We start from the raw sequence: 25,265 nt of genomic DNA, 5'->3' as shown, positions 1-25,265 counted from the left end.
TGCGTGTTTGTTCTTCATGCTGCTGGAAGTGTTTACCGCTCCTCCATTTTCATTTGTTTTGGGGTGTTGCATTTAACTGGTGTGGCCTTTCCTCTTTTGAAAGTCAGCTGGTTTATTATCATTTGAAAAGGAGTATGCCTCATAAGGGGGAGTGGGGAGATTGAAGGGCATAGTGTGCTCTCCCCCCCCCCATGAAAAATGCAAAATAATCACAACTTCAGGTAGAATAATGAGCTCTCATTGCTTTGAGCCAAGGTGGAATGCTCTCATAAATGATTCATAGTCAACCAACTGACAATATAAATGAAGAAATCCTCAGTTTTCATTCTGTAGCCCCCACCCCCACCCCAGCAGCAGCATCTTATTTCATTATTTTTTTGTTGCTTTTGTCTGTGTTTTGTGTGCTCTGTCTGTTGTAGGGCTGGCCACTCTATCTATTTATCAATGCACAAATAAATACATACATAAATATACATACATAGACATACATATACATACGTGCGCACACTTACACAAAACACAGAGAAACGCACACATATCATAGAATCATAGAAATGTAAGGGAGTGACAGGGTCATCTAGTCTTTCCCCCTGCAATGCAGAAATATTTTGTCCAAAACCACCAGAATGCCTACATTACGCAAATCCAATTGACAAAACATGTAAACGTAATAGGCGTATAGTAACAATCGCAAAGTTATTTACTAGAGACTACTTAAGGGATGTGGGTGTTGCTGTAGGTTAAACCACAGACAGAGCTTAGGACTTGCTGATCAGAAGGTCGGCGGTTCAAATCCCCGCGACGGGGTGAGCTCCCGTTGCTCGATCCCAGCTCCTGCCAACCTAGCAGTTTGAAAGCACGTCAAAAGTGCAAGTAGATAAATAGGTACTACTCCGGCAGGAAGGTAAACAGTGTTTCCGTGCACTGCTCTGGTTTGCCAGAAGCGGCTTAGTTATGCTGGCCACATGATCCGGAAGCTGTTCGCCGGCTCCCTTGGCCAATAAAGCGAGATGAGCGCCGCAACCCCAGAGTTGGGGGTTAATATTTATTTTTATAGTAAATAAAGATGCCATAATAATTAATGATGATGCACCTTCTCTCCAAATGCAGGCAAACTTTTCCACATCGATTTTGGCTACATCCTGGGCCGTGACCCAAAACCTCTTCCCCCACCCATGAAACTGAACAAAGAGATGGTGGAAGGCATGGGCGGGACGCAAAGCGAGCAATACCAGGAGTTCCGCAAGCAGTGCTACACAGCTTTCCTTCACCTGCGCAGGTAACTTTTTAAGCTTTTCTGATGCTGGGCTGGCCAGCCAGCTGTTCCTTCAATTTTGAGCAGAGAGGCTGCCTGGCTGGCACAATCACAAATGCAGTCTTTTCATTTTCACCATCACACTTTTCTTCTGCTCCTGCTCCTGCTTTATTTCTTGATGTTTTTTATTTTTAAAAGAACACAAAACAAACTCATTCCTCTATTCCAGGCATGTCCAACTCTCTAGAGACTAGGGTCTACTCCCAGTATAATAAAATTGTCAGTGATCTACCCATGATCATGCCATGATCATGCCAATGATCTACCCGTTGTCATTGCCAAAAGATGTTGAGCTTTTTTGGGAGAGCATTGGCAAGAGAAGTTTTGTTTTGACCTGCTTGTGGGGAACATTTATGGTGACGGCAGCATAAATGGGTGCAGAGCAGGGGCGCAAAGCAATTATTCAGGAGCACACAGGTGATCACTTTTCTTAATCCAGCGATCAACCTGAAGCACCCCAGGGATCGACCTGTAGATCACGGTCGACATGTCTGCTCTATTCCATAAAAAAAAAAAAAAACAAAGCGGCGGACCACAAAACAAATATACAGCAAAAAAATGTGAAAAGCAAAAATCTTGGTTATAATTCTAACATCCTAATTTCAAATTTTCCTTTTACACTGCATTACCTGTTGTGTTATGCAGATGTGGCCTTTGGATCAATATTGGGTCATGCTAAATTTTAAATCACAGGGGAAAATGGAGACGGGCCCAAATTTCATCCCATGACATTACTACGGTGCAAAACTCCCATGATTTTTATTTTTATTTTTAAATTAACAGGGTTGCAGGTGGGTTTTATTTTCTTTTATTTTCGGAAAGAATTATCATTGAAATCATTGCAAGCAGTCCTCTAAACTTACACTAAACTTCCACAAGTGGCTTTTCTGTCATATTAAAGGTCATGTAAAACAAGGAATTAAGCAGGTAAGGAAGTGTCGGGAAAATAGACCAAAGTGATATCTGAATGCAGCCTTTTAGTGGCGATCCTTGGGAGAGGACGTGAGGGGATAATGTGAAAGGATGTCTGGGGAAGTAGTGTTCCGTCTTCTTGAAAAGTAGAGATGGGAGGGAAAAAGAAATGCCTTTGATAAGCTGTCATTGATAATGCATTAGAAGCAATTCAGCAGAATGAGAAAACAAAGTTATTAATCGGAGAGCTTGGTTACTCCCATCTCTCCCAAGAATCATTGCAACAGGATTAGCCTGTGCAGGTGACATTCAGAGCATCAGTTACATATATCCAAATAGGAAACTTGGTAGAAAAAATGCTTCTGTGTGTTTGCGAAAGAGAGACTAAGTACATCTTCGACAGGTCCGGAATTTTCTTTTATCTTTCATCCCTGCAGCATTGAGGTTGACCCTGGCAACACTTGCCAGATTTCATTTCCAGTGTTTTTAAAAACATACACCCCCATCCCAAGCATTTTTAGGGAAGCTTTTAATGTTTAACAGATGAGTGGGGTAGAAATAATAAATTGTTGTTGTTGAGTCGTTCAGTCGTGTCCGACTCTTTTTGGCCCCATGGACCAGAGCACGCCAGGCCCTCCTGTCTTCCACTGCCTCCCACAGTTTGGTCAAACTCATGTTGGTGGCTTCGAGAACACTGTCCAACCATCTCGTCCTCCTTGTGCCCTCCATCTTTCCCAGCATCAGGGTCTTCTCCAGGGAGTCTTCTCTTCTCATGAGGTTGGCAAAGTATTGGAGCCTCAGCTTCAGGATCTGTCCTTCCAGTGAGCACTCAGGGCTGATTTCCTTCAGAATGGATAGGTTTGATCTTCTTGCAGTCCATGGGACTCTCAAGAGTTTCCTCCAGCAGTGTAATTCAAAAGCATCAATTCTTTGGTGATCAGCCTTCTGTTATTATTATTATTATTATTACTACTACTACCACTAAGAAATGCAATTTGACACCTTCATTGTAAGGAGTTGAATTGGATAACCCTCAGGGTGCCTTCCAACTATGGTTCTATGAATCTTAACACTGCATAAAGGAGCTTTGTGTGTGTGTTCCTGTGTACCCATAAGTGTCAGGAAGGGAGCTAGATGGGCTCCACTGGGAGGTGAACTCACAGGGAAGAGCAACAGGTCTCAGGAAAGAGGTGAGCAAAGAGAGAACAGGTGTGAAGAGCTTTAAAGGTGAAGACGACAAACTGGAAATAGATGCCGACAGTGACTGAGAGCTACTGTTTAGTCTTCAGGGAAGAGGTGATGGTGGCGATAGCGTCCGGAGAGAAAGATGACTTGAGCAGAATTGTTGTGTGCCGACTAAAGAGGAGTGATGTGCCACAAGGTTGGGCCCACGGAGAGGACATTATAGATACGAGATGATCAGAGCAAGGTTAAAGGGGCATTACTTACGAATTGGACCCAGGTGCTGAGGAATTGCCTTCTCTCTTAATTTATGGATAGCTGGATGTCCGGAGTTGCGCAAAGAAGCGCTAATAGACAATAAGATTAAGAGGTGAAGAGCATTGAGGATCTAGCGGTTACAACTTGATTGCCTTTCTAAACGCTCCTAATAATGTGCAATAATAAAACCTTTGCCGGCACAGCCTTTTGTCTCCAGAAAGCCTGAACGGGAATGAATTTAAATGGCTCGACACCTTGATTGGATCTTTTTTTATGATGTATGTGGAACAAAATGCACAAAAGTGAGGAATATTAAAGATAATAGTTGGAGAGAAAGACACTTGGAATTTGTGCCCAAGGAATTCGTTTCAGGGTGGGGTGAGATACGGAAGAAGCTTGCTCAAGAAGGTAGCGGGAGACTGGGGGGAATAAACCCACAATCGTTTTCCGTTAAATATATATAAAGCATCTAGGAAGAATCAGGGAGATATCTGTTCTGAAAACCAGACTGCAGTCTGGGGAGTCTCTCAAGTAACTCTGAATGGCTGTATAAATATATTAAAAAGATGCTGAAAGCTGGTGGGGGAAGAGAGAACACAATTCAAATGAAAACACCCTGAGATAGAAAAGAAAGGGAATAATTTGTTAAAAGAATTATTTTCCTGCCTTTTTTTCTGTCTTCATCTTCTGTCTTCAAGGGAGATTCCCTCCAACCCCTTGCTCCTGTCACAGGGAAATGTCATCGTTCAACGGTGAAGCTTTCTGTTCTTCACTAGCTAATTAATTGCGTTTCAGTTCAGCATTGGTAGTGTTTAGCAAAGGCTGGCGAAAAGTCTCAATTTTTTAAGGCTTTGTGTCTTCTGTGGCACAGGAAGAAGGAAGATAAATGCAGCTTAACTGCAGTTGATCTATTGAGGACTTCATTGCCTTACCTTAATGACCCGTTGTGCAAGGAGACACTTGAAAAGCACAAGAACATGAGAGCAACCTTGGCAGATCAGACCCTGAATTCATCTAAACCAGCTTCCTCTTCCTGGTGCCCTTCAGGTAGTTTTGGACTACAATTCCCATCATCCCTCGCCATCACTCCCAGACAGCTCTTCAACTCCAGCTACGGACAATGATGATGGAAGCTGTAGTTCTGCACAGGTGAGCCTGTGCTCAGATTGAAAGACCTACATTGGCTCCCAGTACATTTCCGAGCACAGTTCAAAGTGTTGGTGCTAAAGCCCTAAACAGCCTCGGCCCAGTATACCTGAAGGAGCATCTCCACCCCTATTGTTCTACCCGGACACTGAGGTCCAGCGCTGAGGGCCTTCTGGCGGTTCCCTCACTGCGAGAAGCCAAGTTACAGGGAACCAGGCAGAGGGCCTTCTCGGTAGTGGCACCCGCCCTGTGGAACGCCCTCCCAACAGATGTCAAAGAGAACAACAACTACCAGACTTTTAGACACAGTTACAGATAGGTAGCTGTGTTGGTCTGCCATAGTCAAAACAAAAGCTCATACCTAGAACTAACTTAGTTGGACTTTAAGGTGCTACCGGAAGGAATTTTTTGTTCAGACTTTTAGACGACATCTGAAGGCAGCCCTATTTAGGGAAGCTCTTAATGTTTGGCAGATTATTGTATTTTAATATTGTGTTGGAAGCTGCCAAGAGTGGCTGGGGAAACCCAGCCAGATGGGCGAGGTATAAATAAATTATTATTATTATTATTATTATTATTATTATTATTATTATTATTATTAACAGCAAAACAAAACATTTTCCCTTATTTGGATTTCTCCTCGCCTGTTAAATAGGTCAGTTCAAATAATCACTCACAGTGGAAGCGCTTTCAAATCTTGGTACTAACTATTATTAATTTAATTTTAAAATTAAATTTATATATAAAAAAAGCCCACACACTGTATTTTACTTTTAAGAAAGTAAAATGTTAAGCGCATTCCCTTGAAACGCCAGCAACTGTTTCAAGCATACAGACTTCAGTTGTAAAGCTCAAGGCAGCTGTCAGGCTGTTCCTTTTTAATGGTTACAAATGGCTTTTGGATCTCCAAAGTTATAGGTGTAAAATGGTTGGTTCACATAATTCACAGAACTTTGGTCAGGTGCTAACGTTGGACAGGAGACACGCTCTGAGGTCCACACAGTGGAAGTGCCAGAAATATTTCGGTCCAGCCCCTGAAACGCCCTTTTAAAGAAAAGTTCTTTAAACCATCCCCAAAGGCTCAGTCAGAGGTAAAAGACCCCTGGATGGTTATGTCCAGTCAAAGGTGACTATGGGGTTGTGGCACTCATCTCGCTTTCAGGCCGAGGGAGCCAGTGTTTGTCCACAGACAGCTTTCCGGGTCATGTGGCCAGCAGGACTAAACCACTTCTGGCACAACAGAACACATTGATGGAAACCAGAGCGCATGGAAATGCCGTTTACCTTCCCGCCAGATCGGTACCTATTTATCTACTTGCACTGGTGTGCTTTCAAACTGCTAGGTTGGCAGGAGCTGAGACAGAGCAATGGGAGCTCACCCCGTCGCGCAGATCCGAACTGCCGACCTTCTGATCGGCAAGCCCAAGAGGTTCAGTGGTTTAGACCACAGCGCCACCCACGTCCGAGTCTGTTCCTTGGGCAAGGCAGCAGGGATTTTGCACTGCCAAAAACCAGTGGTGAAATGCTAGCATTGGGAACTGCATCTGACAAGATGAAGAAAAATGAATTTTACTACCCATCTTGCGAAGGTAACATAGTCTCTCATCCTCCCTAGGAAATTTACTTTAATTAGCCAATGCTTCAGCTAATGCCAACAAAAAGCTAAGGTTGCTCATTTTCTACTTGCTGTAGGTTCGTTTTTGAGTGCAATTAATTTGACCTTCAGATGTCTCATTTTGTCCACATTGTGCATCCAACTGTATCTAAAATTTTGGCTGGCAGGCTGCCAATTAAGAATCCACTTCATGCATCAAGTCTCTATAAGCTTGTGCCACAATACTCTCTGGTTGTGGCTAAATTGGCTTCCCCTCTGGGTTATTATTTTCTTACCATGTCTGCCCTCTTCTTCTCCACAGGTATTCCAACCTCATTTTGAATCTGTTCTCCCTCATGGTCGATGCCAACATCCCGGACATAGCACTTGAGCCAGATAAGACTGTAAAGAAGGTAAGAATTGAATACAAAGTGTGTGTTCTACGAGATGTGCTCTGCCCACACAGAGAGGGGCTTCGCTCCCAAACCCATTTCATTTATTCTTCCCTCCATTGTGCTTCACTTTTCATCCCCCTGCCCCATTGTGTGTCAAAGCATGCACTGTTCCCATGAAACTGGGGTTGTTGTATTTGTTGATTGAATTTATATTCCGCCCTGTACCCGCAGGTCTCAGGGAGGTTCTCGAGATAAAATCAGAATGTTGTTGTTGTTTAGTCGTTTAGTCATGTCTGACTCATTGTGACCCCATGGACCAGAGCACGCCAGGCACTCCTGCCTTCCACTGCCTCCCACAGTTTGGTCAAACTCATGCTGGTAGCTATGAGAACACTGTCCAACCATCTCGTCCTCTGTCGTCCCCTTCTCCTTGCGCCCTCAATCATTCCCAACATCAGGGTCTTTTCCAGGGAGTCTTCTCTTCTCATGAGGTGGCCAAAGTATTGGAGCCTCAGCTTCAGGATCTGTCCTTCCAGTGAGCACTCAGGGCTGATTTCCTTCAGAATGGATAGGTTTGATCTTCTTGCAGTCCATGGGACTCTCAAGAGTCTCCTCCAGCACCATAATTCAAAAGCATCAATTCTTCGGCGATCAGCCTTCTTTATAGTCCAGCTCTCACTTCCATACATCTCTCACTTCCATACATCTCTCACTTCCATACATCATTCCATAAAATCAGAATATAAAACCACAAAACGCATAATCAAAATAAAGACAACAGCAACACAACAACACATTTAAAAAGGGCTTAGGGTGCCAATCAAGTTTTCCTCGCTTCTGCTGGTTCAGAAGCAGGGAACACACTGGCCAGGCTTCTCTGAGCTTTGAAACTCTTCCCAAGCTGAGGCCCTCACCAGCCCTGCTCCACATGCCTCCTCATGTTGGAATATCACCTCAAGCCATGAAGTTGCCTCTTGCTTGCCTGCTTGGAGAGATGTGAAGGGGTTCTGTCGAAACCTCTGGCTTTTATGTGACTGCAGTGTCGCCCGCAGTACAAAGGTAAGAGACACGTCCATTGTCCCACCCTCTTTTTTGCCTCTGGCTCTGCCAATCATTACTGTTCCACCCCAGGAAAATCACCCAGAAGGAAATGCAGATCTCAGGCTGAAAGGTGCTATTCCTGACAACCTTGGATTAGTTGGTTGTGGGGGTATCTGACTGTGTTCAAATGTTTTGAGATGCTCATAGTGTTTTTGAAAGTGTTTAGATTAGGGTTGCCATATTTCAAACAGTAAACCCTCGTTTAGATGTTCTTTTAATTTGTTTTTATGTCTTTTAAAGATGTTTCAGATTATTTTAATTGCACTGCATTTTTTTTAATGGTATGGTTGTCTGCTGCCCTGGGCTGCTTTGAGAGGAAGGCCTGGGTAGAAATTTCATTGTTGTTGATGATGATTGTGATAATCCCTTGTGCGGCTGTGTGCTTGAACTCTGGCACACAGAGGACTCTAGCAGTATGAACTGGCCTAGGGACCCTTGCAAAGTGAGAAATGTAGTGTTGGAAGTGATCCTAGACATTATCCGAAGGAAGTCTATAAAAGAAGCGGGAGGGCAGCTTGCCAAACAAGAGCAATCTCATCTCTGTCTTCTGATGATTCAGAAACCCATCTTATTCCAGCCTGGTCTCTTTTTAATTTGACGGAGGAGGGGGAATAGCCACTTCTGAAACCGTTCTGATTTCTCTGGTGGGGGGTTTTACGTTTCCTAACCCTCGTCACTGCACTGAGATGCAGTCGTCAAGGATATATAATTGGTAGAAACCTGGCCATCAAAGAACGAAATTGGCAGTCGTTCTGGATTTCAGGGGTCTTGCTTATTTTATTTTCTTTTTTGTTTTTTCCTCATCTGCAGACTTCAAGTTCTGACTTACCACTTAGTTTAATCCCATTCATCTCTGTCAGGAGTTCAGTGTTGCTTGACGTGATGGTGTTTGTGTTTGGCCTGGACTCTGTCTTGCGAGCAATCTGACACTCTTCCTCTATCAAATGGAGAGTCTCTTCCTTTGTGTTTTTGTGCCAATTAAGGCAGAACATAACCGGCTTGTTATTAATATGTGGGCAACAGCTTTCATGTTTGATTTGGGCAACGGCGTACACGTTTTCGTGTTGGCTGGAGAGAGCCATCCATCCCAATTTCTCTTTCTCCATTCAGACTACATTTCAATGTGCAATTTGCTAAGAAGCGTTTCTGAGGTCTTTCGAATGCTGCTTCTTCTTCTGAGTTTTGCCGATCTTGTAAAAGACTCATCTTATTATATTATATCTATGCTTCTGCATTTGGAATCTTATTTATTTTGTCATTCCTTCACATCACAGCCTTTTTTGTTCCCTTTGTTTTAATGGAGGTGTCTCCTTTCCATTTTTCAAAGTCTACTTTAATGGAAAGTCTAATAGAATAAATCCCAAAGCACTTTCTTCAGGGGTGGGGGTGGGGAGAATGGAATCAGTTTGTGTGATACCTTGTGATGCCTTTGAAGTTTTGTAATCAATTTCTCCCTGGAACAGTGAGTCGCTCTTGATCTTTTGTGACAATATGTTGTCTTAATGTCATAAGACTGAGGATCTGGAAAGGTTACTGATGTTATGATGTTGTTATTTAATTTCCATAGCTCTCCAGGCTGCACTTTCTTTTACAAAGTTTGATCATATGTGCTTTAATTATTGTATTTTATTTTATTATTTATACTCCATCCATCTGGCTGGGCTTCCCCAGCCACCCTGGGGGGGTTACAGCATATTAAAATTGTAAAACATCGGACATTAAAAATTTCCCAATATACGGCTGCCTTCAGATGTCTTCTAAAAGTCAGATATAGTGGTATCTCGGGTTACAGATGCTTCAGGTTACAGACGCTTCAGGTTACAGACCCCTAACCCAGAAATAGTACCTCGGGTTAAGAACTTTGCTTCAGGATGAGAACAGAAATTGCGCAGCAGCGGGAGGCCCCATTAGCTAAAGTGGTACCCCAGGTTAAGATCAGTTTCAGGTTAAGAATGGGCCTCCAGAACGAATTAAGTTCTTAACCTGAGCTACCACTGTAAAGGTAAAGGGACCCCTGACAGTTATGTCTAGTCGCAGGCGACTCTGGGGCTGTGGCGCTCATCTCACTTTACAGGCCGAGGGAGCCGGCGTTTGTCCGCAGACAGGTTTTTCTGGGTCATGTGGCCAGCATGACTAAGCCGCTTCTAGCAAAACCAGAACATTGCATGGAAACGGCGTTTACCTTCCCACCACAGCAGTACCTATTTATCTACTTGCACTTTTTGGCATGCTTTGGAACTGCTAGGTTGGCAGGAGCTGGGAGCGAGCAATAGGAGCTCACCCCATCATGGGGATTCAAACTGGTGACCTTCTGATCAGCAAGCCCAAGAGGCTCAGTGGTTTAGACCACAGTGCCAGCCGCGTCCCTACTCTTTTCGGTATATTGAGCCCCCAAACATGGCCAATGCCCACCAATAGCAAAAAGCTGATGCTGAAATCACCATTGAAACCACTGGAGTCCCCAAGCAATGCTAAATCTCCTTAACTTCCAAGCCCTGAAGGTGACGCTGGTATCTCAATACACAGTGATCTCAAGGAGGACTTTCATTTCTCCTCAGTGCAATAGCTCTTACTTTGTATGGGCTGCTCAGTCTGAAGTGAGAATGATGTCTTATAAAATCATCAGGTATTCTGGGAGAAATTTGAAACCAAATTTATATTATTTTTTCTGCTCTCTGTGGCAAAGCTTTTCTTTCTGCAACCCTATCAGGAAAAATCTATATTTATCTAATGCTACAGTTGCATTGATTTTCAGCAATATCATCTCTCTCTCTCTCTCTCTTTTTCCTCTTTTGTTCTTTGTTACAGAAGAGAATTTTCCATTCTTGGCACATCATTCCTATGAAGCAATGTGTTTGGGCTAGATCTAAATTGGGATCTCTTTGCTAATAAAGAGCCAGATTTTTCCAGTATCTGTTTGATACTATTTTATCACCCCTTGCCATATAACTGATTGGGGAACTTTTTTTTCCAGTCTGAGGGCCACATTCCCTTCAGGGCAGTATTCCGGGGGCCAGATTCCAGTTGTGGGTGGCGCCGGAGGCAAAAGTGGGTGGAGCAAATAAATGTGAATTTTGCCTTTGTTTCTTCACCCATCCATCTCTGTCCTCCATCTAGGCAAACTCATTGTTTGTTGTTGTTGTTTAGTCGTTTAGTCGTGTCTGACTCTTCTTGACCCCGTGGACCAGAGCATGCCAGGCACCCCTGTCCTCCACCACCTCCCACAGTTTGGTCAAACTCATGCTGGTAGCCTCGAAAACACTGTCCAGCCATCTTGTCCTCCGTCGTCCCCTTCTCCTTGTGCCCTCAATCTTTCCCAACACCAGGGTCTTTTCCAGGGAGTCTTCTCTTCTCATGAGGTGGCCAAAGTATTGGAGCCTCAGCTTCACGATCTGTCCTTCCAGTGAGCACTCAGGGCTGATTTCCTTCAGAATGGATAGGTTTGATCTTCTTGCAGTCCATGGGACTCTCAAGAGTCTCCTCCAGCACCAGAATTCAAAAGCATCAATTCCTCATTGTTATAAGAGACTATTCTGGTGCTTTGTAAACAAGGCAGCTCTCATGAGTTGAGTCGAGAGCGGAGACAGTTGTCTTAAACTTCTCCTGGCTGAAGTGGGCAGCTTTGCTCAAACTCTTTAAACAAGATAATGCCACGTACATTGTGTTGAGGAGAATTTAAACAGATGTTTTCAGTGTCTTGATTGATTTTCGTCTTGTCCCCCCGTCCCCCTCCTCAAAGCTTTAAACAAGAAATCCATATATATTTCGAGAAACTCAAACAAGATAAGGATCCATTTTGCCTTGACCTGTAAAATTAAATTACCTGTCGGTGCCTGAATGAAGTCAATAGCCCATTTTCAGCCATAATATCATTTTCATGGAAGGCTTGGGGGCGAAGACTTGTAAAGTACGCTATGTTTGCCTGGCTACAAGACAAACGCTGCTATTTGCTTTATGCAGATGGGTGTTCTAAGTCAATTTTCTCATCTCCTGGTGCAAGTGCTCCCTAAAGCACCAGGATGACAGAAAAGGGAAACAGAGAATGGCTGAAATTCATTATTTTAAACAATAAGATAAAATAAAATCCTGCGACTCCAGGTGCAGGATTTGACCAGGGCCCGTTTTTCAGGTGATATATTTCTGATGTTGCACAACTTTCACTGATGTAGATTCATAATGCCTTTATACAAATATATGGTGTGGCTGCATTTGAAATACAGTGTATAGTTCTCACCTCAAGCATATATACATATATATATGCATCGTATTTTTCACTCTATAGGACGCACCAGACCATAGGACGCACCGGACCATAGGAGGGGGAGAAAGGGGGGGGTTCTTGTTCTCCCCCTCTAAAACAAGGTGCGTTCAAGAGCAGGTCAGGGAACAGTGCAAAGGTTGTGTGCAGCCTTGCCAATGCCCCCTGAGCTTTGGGGCTGGCGGTGGGGGGAAGCGCTGCTTTCCCCCACCGCCTGCCTCAAAGATCCCTGAAGCCTTTGGAGCGCAGCTGCACTCCAAAGGCTTGAGGCTTCGGGGACATCCTTTGTAGCCTCCACAGGGCAGCGGGGTGAAGGCACCCCACTGACCTGCGGAGGCTTGCCGCAGCCATCCCGAAGCTAGAACAGCGAGACAGCTGCACAGCCTCCCATCTCGCTGTTTTGGCTTTGGGCTGCAGCAGCTATCCGCAAGCCTTGGGAGCCCAGCAGGAACTCCCACTGGGCTCCCAAGGCTTGCGGATATCTGCCCCAAGCCCGGGGTGTGCAGCGCTGCGCTCTCCGGGCTTCAGGCTGCAGGCTGCTATCCGCAAGCCTTGGGAGCCCGGTAGGAACTCCCGCCGGGCTCTGAAGGCTTGCGGATAGCTTCTTGAAGCCTGGAGAGTGAGAGGGGTCGGTGCGCACCGACCCCTCTCGCTCTCCAGGCTTCAGCGAAAGCCTGCATTCGCTCCATAGGATGCACACACATTTCCCCTTCATTTTTGGAGGGGAAAAATTGTGTCCTATAGAGTGAAAAATATGGTGTATATATATATATATGATATCTGTTTTCCCCCAGTTATATTTTATTAAGCTTCAGCATGTTTAACATCTACAGTCATAATTTCATCTTTCCTCTTATTTTTGTCGACTTTCCTCCCCATTTTCCACAGAGTTGTTTTTTCTCCCCTCCTGCTGCTGTTCTATCAAATCATAGCCACAAATATCATAATCTAATTACTTCCGTTGCTCATGACTCAAATCCTGCTCACAAGTTCATCATCCTATAATGTTTCTTGAAATAGTCCAAAAAGGTGTTTGCATAATTTCTAGACCACCGTTCATTCAAGAATCACAAGGCGGTTTACAATATAAAAACTCAAACATACATAACATTCTTCTTCTTCTTCTTCTTTGGCGATCACTCATATCCGAGTAAGATTGTCTTCCATAAACAGGGTTTTAACAGTGAGTCCGTAAGTGATTGTGGAAGCCAATTCTGGATCCACACATCCTTCCACAGTGGGGACATAGGTTTCCGGGCAGGAGTTGATCACGGTGAGGGTTTGCCAAGCGTCCCTTCCTCCTGGCACTTTTCTTCCCTGCGTCCTGAGTTCGAGTGTCTTCAAAGCCCATGGCACCTTTGGTAAAGGCTGTTCTCCATTTGTAGCACTCGCAGGCAAGTGTTTCCCAATTGTTGGTGTTTATACTACATTTATTTTAGATTTGCCTTGAGAAAGGTTGCATTGTTTGGGACTTTTCCATTTAGTGAAAAGACAAGTAAGGCATGGTTTATAATTTTATACTTTATAAAACTATGCCTGGCCCTTTTTCAGACTACAATGGTACCTTGGGTTACAGATGCTTCAGGTTACAGACTCCGCTAACCCAGAAATAGTACCTCGGGTTAAAAACTTTGCTTCAGGATGAGAAAAGAAATCATGCTCTGGCGGCGCGGCGGCAGCGGGAGGCCCCATTAGCTAAAGTGGTGCTTCAGGTTAAGAACAGTTTCAGGTTAAGAACAGACCTCCAGAACGAATTAAGATCTTAACCAGAGGTACCACTGTATTTAAAGAAATATTATAGTACAATGAATTTGCAAGCAAGATTTGAACTATGAGCAACATAAGGAACTAGAGATTACTGTATTATTGTTATGATATAAGAGAGAGAAAATAGGATGCAGCAAGAGGGAGTAATAAATAAATAAAAAACACCACAAAAATGGGGTGGGAAGTCGACAAAGCAAAGCAAAAGATATTATGTATTGGAATGTATATGTGATTTTTTATTTTTATTTTTTGAAAATTTAATAAAATATGACTGAAATAAAATTATTCATGTCATGGAGAAAGTGGATTGAGAGAAAAGTTTTTTCTCCCTCTCTACAATTTGTGGACATACAGTGAAGCTGGAAGTTGGAGGGCAGATAAGAGAAAGTGCTTAGTCATGCAATACATTGTTAAACTACAGAACTCCTTGCCACAGGAGATAGTGATAGCCACCAACTTGGATGGCTTTAAAAGCGGATTGGACTAATTCATGGAGTAGAGGGCTATCAGTGGCTACTGGTCAGGATGTCAGAGGCAATATGTCTCTGAATACCAGCTGCTGGGGGTTCGCAGGTGGGCAGACTGCTGCCCCATAAACAGCAGGCCCTTTCATCGTTTTGACTCCAACCCCTGTCATTCAGAGGTGCAAAGCCTCCAGACGTGGAGGTCCCCTCTTGCTATCGCACTGTCAGAGCTGAGCAGATCCCTTTAAAATATAAGGACAGGGTCATAAACATCAACACTAAAAAAAAGAAAACAGTAGATTTCTATTGCAATTACCGTATTTTTCGCCCTATAGGACGCACTTTTTCCCCTCCAAAAATGAAGGGGAAATGTGTGTGCGTCCTATGGGGCGAATGCAGGCTTTCGGTGAAGCCTGGAGAGCGAGAGGGGTCGGTGCACACTGACCCCTCTCGCTCTCCAGGCTTCGCGGACATCTCCGCAAGCAGCGGGAGCGCTCCCGCTGCTTGCGGATAGTTGATTGAGTGCTGAAGCCTGCGCACGCTGAGCTCAGCGCGTCCAGGCTTCGCGGACCTCTCTGCAAGCAGCGGGAGCCAGCGCTGGGCTCCCACAGCTTGCAGAGAGCTGCCTGTTTGGGGGCTGGGGTCGGGGGAAGCTCAGGCGGGCCTCCCCCGCCCCAGCCCCGTGCCTGGGGGGGAAATAATTTCCCCCCCTCTATTTCCCCCCCCCAAAAAAACTAGGTGCGCCTTATGGGACGGTGCGTCCTATAGGGCGAAAAATACAGTATTTGGAAAGGGATAATATCAAGATGATTAGAAGATGGCAATTTGGGGAGGGGGGGACCTGAGTATGTAGTGTGTAAGAACAGCTTACTGTATGTTCTTTGATTATTTTTAATGAAGATACAGTTGCTATAGTGATCCATCGCAGAGAAATATTTTGGTAGACAAAACCCTACATCACTCTTAAGTATCAGTGAGTATAAATTAGCCTATTTATGGAGACAAAGGCAGGAGAATGACAGAAGTGTGTCGGAGATGACTGCTTTTGTACTGAAGCTGTTCGAAATCATCTTACCCTTAAGCTTTAAACACCAGCAGAGTAAAGATCGTGAATAAATTAGAGCTCTCCGTTTCCTGCGATTGTTACAGCACAGGGGAAGCCTTTATCAATGGAGAGGTGTGTAAAAAGGGCAAGGCCTCCATTTGATTATTACTATAAAGTAGTTGTGTTTAAATTGAACCTTGATTTTAAAAGATTTTGTCATGTTGCCCTTAACAACAACCTTGTGAGGCAGGCAGGGCACTTTTGCTCGCATTTTACTGGTGCGTGCTTAGAGACCCATGGGCTGGATCGAGAAAATACCTGCCCTCAGATCCATTTCCATGTATTGTGAAATTGCTTTAGGATGTTTTACGGGCAGCCAAAGAAAGGGCGCTTGGAGAGTGTCCATGCCATGTGTGGCATGGCTTATGACAGAAAGGGATAAGCGAAGCCGGGCTTTCCTCAGCAGATACTAAGCTGCAGAGATGCTCTTCCATTGAGTAAAGGTAAAGGGACCCCTGACCATTAGGTCCAGTCACAGACAACTCTGGGGTTGCGGCGCTCATCTCGCTTTACTCACTGAGGGAGCCGGCGTACAGCTTCCGGGTCATGTGGCCAGCATGACTAAGCCGCTTCTGGCGAACCAGAGCAGTGCACGGAAACGCTGTTTACCTTCCTGCTGGAGTGGTACCTATTTATCTACTTGCACTTTGATGTGCTTTCGAACTGCTAGGTTGGCAGGAGCAGGGACTGAGTAATGGGAGCTCACCCCGTCGCGGGGATTTGAACCACCGACCTTCTAATTGGCAAGTCCTAGGCTCTGTGGTTTAACCCACAGTGCCACCCGCGTCCCTTAACCACCAGCTAGTTCCTCAAAATTGGTACGTGCAAAAAAACAGACGTGCAGCGGATGGTTTTTAACGTTCCCCATTTAACATTGCATGCAGAAGTTCCTGGATTCAGCCCCCAGCATCTTCAGGTACGACTGGGGAAATTTCCCCTACCTGAAACCTTGGGGAGGCAGTCAGTCCAGACAATCTAAGCTTAGATGGACTACTGGTTAGACTCAGGAGAAGGCAGCTTTTTCCCTAAACATCCTCCTGGAAAAGAATGTGTTGTTTATAATAATAATAATAATAATAATAATAATAATAATAATAATAATAATAATTTATTTGTACCCCCCCATCTGGCTGGGTTTCCCCAGCCACTCTGGGCGGCTTCCACAGAAACCAAAAATACACTAAAATCACACATTAAAAACCTCCCTGAACAGGGCTGCCTTAAGATGTCTTCTGAATGTCAGGTAGTTGTTTATCGCTTTGACATCTGATGGGAGGGCGTTCCACAGGGAGGGCACCACTACCGAGAAGGCCCTCTGCCTGGTTCCCTGTAACTTGGCCTCTTGCAGTGAGGGAACCTCCAGGAGGCCCTCCGTGCTGGACCTCAGCGTCCGGGCAGAAGGATGGGGGTGGAGATGCTCCTTCAGATATACTGGACCTTGCAAAAGAAGTTTTCCAGCACTTCTCCTTTTTTACCAAAAAAATTAAAAGAAATTCAGCCAACGCTGCCTTGGGTGAGGAAGTCGATGCAGCAATTTGCAAATATCCCCTTTGTTTCTGCTTTAAGTGTCTCCCTCCCCAGCTTCCAAGATGTATAATGGTTCGGATGATAATAACTACAGAATATTTTTGTTTGTTGGAGACGAAAGTGCTCAGGGGCACTTGGCGGTATTGTTCTCTAGGTAACGCTTGGATGCAAGTTTCCTATTGTTAAATCTAAACGAGACAAAAAAAAACTAGTCTCCTCACCCCCTCCCCAAGCCTTTGAGCCAAGTGACCTCAGAGTTCAGCATGTGTCTTTCTTAGCAAACATGACCTTTAAATGAGAGAGCATCTGGGACCAATGATTTCTTCGCCAGACAAAAGAAACACAGGCGGGTTTCAGAAACATAATGCTTCTGACTGCCTGTGCTCTCTCTGGTGAAACATCCCTGGACTTACAGCAGGGGCCGCTGCTGCATTGTGTGTGTTTTTTTAAAAAAATAAAAATCAGAGTTCAGGAGCGGGGATGGATGATAAAGGCCATCTATTTTCTTCAAGCCCAGCAATGCCTGTAAAAAAAAAAAGAATAGAAAAAGTAGCCCTGTTTTAACTGTTGATAGCATCCGTTTCCTTGACGGAAAGTGACAGCAGGAAGGTTCAAGCGATCCCAAAGGAGCCGCAAGTTTCTGCTCGTAGGATATGACGATGCTCAGCGTTTGCTAAACATTTTGCACAGACAAATCCCCCGTGCAAAAATAAAATTAAAAAATGACTCATATTTCTCCACTGCTTCCCCTTTCCTTTTTTAGGAAGACCTGAGCAGGAGAGGTGGTGGGAAATTACCAGAATAAGGCAAAGAGGTAGTTGAGGTTTCTCTACCTGACATTTTCTTCCATCTCTGAGGTGGCGCAGGAGGAATGAGCCTTTATCCTACAGCTTCCTCTGCACGTTGTCCCAGTGTTGCACTTGTAGAACAAAGCAAGGAGGAGGATGGGGACAAAACTAGAATTAATTTGGCTCTACCTTCCATTGGCTCCTGATTAGGAGAGGTTGTGTCTCTCTGTGTTTCAGCCTACATCAAGGGCCGGCCCACACATGAGGCAAGGTGACTTGGCTGCCTCAGGTGGCAGGATCCACAGAGGCATCAGATCCAGCCTCCAAGGAGTGCACCATCTGCTGCAGTTGCCGTGGCATTGACAGCTGTGGCAAGCTCCTTGGGGTCCGGATCTGCCAACTACAGTGGCCTTTCGGCAAAGAGTGTGGGAATGTTGCCCTATTGTGGTAGTGGCCCAAAGGGCCATAATGAATGTGATAATGTAAACCCCTATAAATCCTTGAATATGCTTCTAATAGAGAGGTTATGGTAAAAAGGTAAAGGGACCCCTGACCATTAGGTCCAGTCGTGAACGACTCTGGGGTTACGCGCTCATCTCGCTCTATAGGCCAAGGGAGCCGGCGTTTGTCCACAGACAGCTTCCGGGTCATGTGGCCAGCATGACTATGCTGCTTCTGGCAAACCAGAGCAGCACACGGAAACACCGTTTACCTTCCCGCCAGAGCCAGAGACCCATGGGCTGGATCGAGAAAATACCTGCCCTCGGATCCATTTCCATGTATTGTGAAATTGCTTTGGGATGTTTTACGGGCAGCCAAAGAAAGGGTGCTTGGAGAGTGTCCATGCCATGTGTGGCATGGCTTATGAGCAGAAAAGGATAAGCGAAGCCGGGCTTTCCACAGCAGATACTAAGCTGCAGAGATGTTCTTCCATTTAGTAAAGGTAAAGGGACCCCTGACCATTAGGTCCAGTCACAGACAACTCTGGGGTTGCGGCGCTCATCTCGCTTTACTGACCGAGGGAGCCGGCGTACAGCTTCCGGGTCATGTGGCTAGCATGACTAAGCCGCTTCTGGCGAACCAGAGCAGTGCACGGAAACGCTGTTTACCTTCCTGCCAGAGCGGTACCTATTTATCTACTTGCCCTTTGACGTGCTTTCGAACTGCTAGGTTGGCAGGAGCAGGGACCGAGTAATGGGAGCTCACCCCATCGCGGGGATTTGAACCACCGACCTTCTGATCGGCAAGTCCTAGGCTCTGTGGTTTAACCCACAGCGCCACCCGCGTCCCAGAAAGACACAATAGTCTTCTTTCAAAGGTATAACAAGAAGTTTACTCACATTCAGTTCACAATTGGATCCCTGAAGGCAGGATTTTGCTAAGAGTTACAGAAGAGGGTTTGAGTTCATCCCATATGGGAACTCATTCCACATGCAGTCCAAGAGAAGTAAATGGAAGAAGATTGATGGCTGTGTCTCCCAGCATCACACCCACCTACCTGGTCACTCGCAAGGGAAGGAAACTCCAGACCACATTTGACAGGAAGTCTCCTCCTGGCTAGAGTAACACCCCCTGTGTGTCCATTCTGGGCAAACAGGAAGTGTTGTATTTGACTGCTAATGTTGCATCCTACAAAGAAGAAGAAGAATAGTTTGGATTTGATACCCCACTTTATCACCACCCTAAGGAGTCTCAAAGCATCTCACAATCTCCTTTCCCTTCCTCCCCCACAACAAACACTCTGTGAGGTGAGTGAGGCTGAGAAGTGTGACTAGCCCAAGGTTACCCAGCAGCTGCATGTGGAGGAGTGGGGAAGCGAACCCGGTTCACCAGATTACGAGTCTATCGCTCTTAACCACTACACTACACTGGCTCTCAGAGGAGAGAGGAGGTGTTGCTGGTCTCCTCCCACCCTTGCTTCCGATGTAGATCCACACTCACACCATTTTTCCTCTGGCCTCACTCACCACTGACTTGTGGATCCCCCCAGCTCAGAATGGAACATAACCCCTGTACTATCAAGGGCTGCCACCCCTCTCTCCAAAAGAAAGACACTGTGTAATAGTAACATAGGAATCTGCCTTTTACCATGGCACACCATTGATCTTGGGAGAAAAGCAATGACAAACCTAGACAGCATCTTAAAAAGCAGAGACATCACCTTGCCAACAAAGGTCCGTATAGTTAAAGCTATGGTTTTCCCAGTAGTGATGTATGGAAGTGAGAGCTGGACCATCAAGAAGGCTGATCGCTGAAGAATTGATGCTTTTGAATTATGGTGCTGGAGGAGACTCTTGAGAGTCCCATGGACTGCAAGAAGATCAAACCTCTCCATTCTGAAGGAAATCAGCCCTGAGTGCTCACTGGAAGGACAGATCCTGAAGCTGAGGCTCCAATACTTTGGCCACCTCATGAGAAGAGAAGACTCCCTGGAAAAGACCCTGATGTTGGGAAAGATGGAGGGCACAAGGAGAAGGGGACGACAGAGGACGAGATGGTGGGACAGTGTTCTCATAGCTACCAGCATGAGTTTGACCAAACTGTGGGAGGCAGTGCAAGACAGAAGTGCCTGGCGTGCTCTGGTCCATGGGGTCACGAAGAATCGGACACGACTAAACAACAACAACAACCATTGATTTACCCAGCTCAGCATTGTGTACACTGACTGGCAGCACCCCTCCAGGTTTTCAGGCCAGACCAGCTTCCCAGCCCTACCTGGAGCTGCCAGGGGTTGAACTGGAGATGTTCTGCATGCAAGTCAGATGTTCTTCCACTGAGCTAACAGATAACTTTCAGAATGGTTGACTTGCAATTAGTCTTGTGAATGAAATATCAAGGGGGGTGTGGGAAAACAGAAGCTTGCCAGACAAGCTTTGGGACTTGGTGTGGACTCTCTTTCTTTCTTTCTTTCTTTCTTTCTTTCTTTCTTTCTTTCTACCTAAATCTTGAGTTCCCAACATGTAGTCATTAAACATTGATACCAAATTGCCCAGAGTAGCTGACTCAGGCATTGTTAGCCTCTGCCTCAGGAAAGCAGGGTCTTTAATCCTTCATTCCTTTGGGGCAGGTTATTGCCTTATGGACAGCCTAATGCCTGAAGCCAGAATAGAAGAGATCTGTAATGGTTCTAAGGGGGTTGCTCGTGCGTAAGTTGCCGTCACTCCTGGCTAGGTTGCCTGGTTGAACCCTTTCTCTCTGGACAGCCTTGCACTCGTGGCTGTCTCAGTCGCTGGCAGAATCCGTCAGTGGGCATTTCTTAAACTTCTTCCAGCAAAGAAGTTCTTTGACGCCAAGTCTCCTCCTACTCTTCCTGCGTGGAAGTCTTCTGCGCAGGGAGGGTGTGGGCAGCAGAGGACCCGTGCTCTCCCCACTGGTCTCCGGTGAAGAGTCCTGGAGCCTTCTCTCCAATTCCCCCATCTGCCCCCCTTCACCCCTGGTGTTACGCTGATTTCCTTCCCCAGCAGATGGGCTGCCTCTCTCCCTGCTGGGACCCTCTCCGGCATCCCTCTGGAGCCTTCCCTCCGCCTCTGGCTCCGATGGCAGTTCCCTGACAAGATTCTTGCCCCATCTTGGTTGAATGACCCTTGGAAATTCATGTTGCTTTTGCTGTTCTGGTAGCTTCTTTGGAGCAAATTCTGCCATGTCTAATCTCTTGCATCTGTTATTATTATTATTTCTCCTACTGTTGTTAGGTGGTTAAAAGGAAGGGGGTTATATCTCAGTAGTAGAACATGTGTTTTGAGAGCAAAGAGGTCCCAGCGACAGAGCTCAGGATCTCCAGCTGAAAAGAACGAGGTAGGGGGTGGTGGCAAAGGCCCCTGTCTGGAACCTGGAGAGCAAAATAGACCAGGGGTGGGAAACCTGGGGGCCTGATTGGGCTACGAGGCCATTTGGGCCAAGCCTGGGGTCACCTGGGGTCCTTACAGAGGTAGGGCAAATAAGGATGCGACTCGGCCAAAGGTTTGCCACAGTCAGCTGATCACCCAAACAGGCAAAAACAAGTCTCCTGGTGTCATTTTAAAAAATAATTAGTGGGTTTTTAAAGGATTTTCTTGTGCTAGAAACAGGCGGGAGTACATCTTTCATCTCCACTTTCAATTTATAGTGTCTTTTTTCACAGTTCGTTTACATGTAGTGAGAGATGCTTTCATCATGGTCATCTTGCGATTTGGGGGAAAGAGAAGGGAGGGAGAGATGGAGGTTGTTCTTTCGTTCCGTTGCATAATGTTAGTGTCATCATCACTGTGAGAGGTTAGGGCAGTGGTAGCCAAACTTGGCCCTCCAGATATTTTGGAACTAGAATTCCCATCATCCCTGACCACTGGTTCTGTTAGCTAGGGATGATGGGAGTTGTAGTCTCAAAACATCTGGAGGGCTGAGTTTGGGTTAGAGGGCCCAGTGCTTGGCTGGTTGATTTCAGTTGGTTGCAGTGTGGCTTTCTTGTATGTAACTAGACACCAGAAGGACCTGTCAGGAGTGAACATAGATCACTGGTACCCAAATGTCCCCAGATCACATTACGGTGCCAGGTGATTGACAGGCGAGTGGCCCTCCCACAAGTCATCTTCGGCTGCTGGGTGAGATACAGATCAGCCCACCAGCCAGATCCACCTCCCCGTTCCTGGAGTAGACAATTCTCAGAGCAGGCATTCCAGGTGGACCAATGACTAGGCTCTGCACAAGACTGGAGCTTATATCCATAGGTGAAGCCAGCTTTCTCCCATCGGAGCCAGATATCATGCAAAAGGGGAAGAAGAAGAAGAAGAAGAAGAAGAAGAAGAAGAAGAAGAAGAAGAGTAGTTTGGATTTGATATCCCGCCTTTCTCTCCCTTTAAGGAGTCTCAAAGCGGCTAACATTCTCCTTTCCCTCCCCCCCCACCCCCCGCAAGAAACACTCTGTGAGGTGAGTGGGGCTGAGAGACTTCAAAGAAGTGTGACTGGCCCAAGGTCATCCAGCAGCTGCATGTGGAGGAGCGGAGATGTGAACCCGGTTCCCCAGATTACGAGACTACCGTTCTTAACCACTACACCACACTGGGAGAGGTTTGCATCAAGATATGTATCTAGCCTTGAGATGATTGGCTGGAGCTCCGTTGCCCAAAAGCATATGGGGCGTGAGCAACTGAAGATCGTGGAATCACAGAATTGTAGAGTCTGTCCAACCACCTGCACTGCAGGAATCACATTTAAGGAATCCCTGACAGATGGCCATTCAACCTCTGCTTTAAAAAGCTCCTACAAAGGAGAGCCCACTACTTACCAAGATAGTCTGTTCCACTGCCGAACAGCTCTTACCATCAGAAAGTTCTTCCTAACATTTAAGAAGATGACATCTACAATAATACAGTGGTACCTCGGTTGTCTAAAGTAATCCATTCCGGAAGACCGTTCGACTTCTGAAACATTTGACAACCGAGGCACAAAGGGTGGTCTGCAAAGTCAATGTAGAAAATTGGGGGGGCACAGAGAAAGCCGTTCAACTTCTTAGGCGCATTTCAAAACGAAAGCATTTACTTCCGGGTTTTCATCATTTGAAAACAGAAACGTTCAGGTTCCAAAATGCTTGAAAACCGAGGTACCACTGTACTATGGTTACATTTATAACATGCCTTGGTCGGCTGCGGCTGTGCAACGCTGAAGAAGATCAAACCTTGCACTGGCTTAGAGTTTGAAGAATCATTATTGCTCATGAATGAACACTTTAAATATCCAGGAAACAGGTGGAGTAGTTGAAGTGCCCCATACCTTCTCATTGTGGAGCAAACCTCTGGCCACTTTTCCTCGCCTAAACCCATTCTGTTTACATTCCTGGCATTATAACGGTAGGCAGAAGGAGTTTTGATCTCAATAATTTTATTGTAACTCTTTGCTGCTTCCAAGATGTGGGGGAAGAAGAAGAAGAAGAAGGAGGAGGAGGAGGAGGAGGAGGCAGAGTTTTTGGTCAAAAGGTTTGTTTTGTGCTAGGAGTAGCGGAAAAGAGGAAGCTGCTTTATCTGTGATCTCCCGAGTTACTGAAGAGAATCTGCAGTTTATTTTGACACTGATGGAATGCATCCCGAGCTTTGATGCGTATCAGTTAAAGAACTACCTTCATGGTTACTGTACTTTCTAAGTCCACATAAAGCCCTGGGGGGCGGGGGGATAACGCTTTAGAAAACGCAGTACATCTCCTCCTGTCAATGTGTTACAAGTACCAAGTATGGCTTTTGTAGTTTTAGGCTGGAGGCGAATGAGGCGGGGGACCCTGCAGCCCTTCAGATGTCCTGGGGCTACCACTTCCCTCATCTCTGACCACTGGACATGCTGGTTGCAGGGGCTGATGGGAGCTGGAGTCCATCTGGAACGCCAGATTCTCCAATGCTGGTCCAGTCCACATGCCAAACAATATCATAGTGTGGTAAGCCAAAAATGGCTTATCTTCTGAGTTTATGCCAATAAAACTCAGAGAGGAGAGGAGTTAGGAGTCCATTGTTGTTTATTGCAAAGCAATAGGTTACAGTCGAATCTTTTCGCAAAACTGCAACCCCGCCCAAGGGTCTGGGCAGGGTTATTTATAACATTTCAAACAAAGGATTTTAATTTTCACTAATCATGTACACCATTACCTCATTTCATGTTTAATCCACATGCACAATAAGCATTGCTAACTAAACTTTGATTCTCACCGTGATCTGACATTGTGTTAGTATGCATGTTGGGGACCTGTGTTATGTGTGGCCATTTGCACCATGTATCAACTTATGTTCTAGCTTATGAGCTGTATCTTCGTGATTTACGTATTAGCTCTTCCTTCTGTCCCAGTGGGCGACGGCGACTTACCAAATCATCAGTTTCATAACGCAACAGGTTACCATAATTCTCTATTAGAAGCATATTCAAGGATTTATAAAAGGGACGTGGGTGGCACTGTGGGTTAAATCACAGAGCCTAGAACTTGCCAATCAGAAGGTCAGCAGTTCGAATCCCCACGACGGGGTGAGCTCCCGTTGCTCGGTCTCTGCTCTGCCAACCTAGCAGTTCGAAAGCACGTCAAAGTGCAAGTAGATAAATAGGTGCTGCTCCAGCGGGAAGGTAAATGGAGTTTCCATGTGCTGCTCTGGTTCACCAGAAGCGGCTTAGTCATGCTGGCCACATGACCCGGAAGCTGTATGCCAGCTCCCTCGGGCAATAAAGCGAGATGAGCGCTGCAACCCCAGAGTCGTCCGTGACTGGACGTAATGGTCAGGGGTCCCTTTACCTTTACCTTTTTACCATAACTTCTCTATTAGAAGCATATTCAAGGATTTATAGGGGTTTACATTATCACATTCATTATGGCCCTTTGGGCCACTACCACAATAAGGCACACACCTCTTTGTCCACATATTGCACCAATAATAACATGTAAAAAGGAGCAACTTCCCAGGAGATATGTTCAGTGGTGGGTAGGGATGCCGGACTATTTTGGCAAAAG

General features: G+C 45.6%; 1 protein-coding gene and 2 long non-coding RNA genes across 3 annotated transcripts in view; 2 read left to right on the top strand and 1 right to left on the bottom strand.

The window, feature by feature from the left end:
* LOC309352913 overlaps positions 1–25,265 on the bottom strand; it is a 911,067-nt gene that overhangs the window by 150,259 nt on the left and 735,543 nt on the right. The window lies entirely within an intron of this gene.
* Positions 1–25,265, top strand: part of LOC309352895 — a 553,927-nt gene that overhangs the window by 99,563 nt on the left and 429,099 nt on the right. The window lies entirely within an intron of this gene.
* Positions 1–25,265, top strand: part of PIK3C3 (phosphatidylinositol 3-kinase catalytic subunit type 3) — a 115,246-nt gene that overhangs the window by 72,653 nt on the left and 17,328 nt on the right. Inside the window, exons 22-23 of the mRNA XM_081881750.1 lie at positions 1,111–1,279; positions 6,730–6,820. Coding sequence (XP_081737876.1) covers positions 1,111–1,279; positions 6,730–6,820 — 260 coding nt within the window. The remainder of the gene's footprint in view (positions 1–1,110; positions 1,280–6,729; positions 6,821–25,265) is intronic.

The sequence above is a fragment of the Podarcis erhardii genome (genome assembly GCF_964252035.2).
Source record: "Podarcis erhardii genome assembly, chromosome: 11".
In the NCBI taxonomy this organism is placed as follows: Eukaryota; Metazoa; Chordata; class Lepidosauria; order Squamata; family Lacertidae; genus Podarcis; species Podarcis erhardii.
The sequence above is the reverse complement of the archived record's forward strand: the minus strand, read 5'-3'. Positions and strand labels throughout refer to the sequence as shown.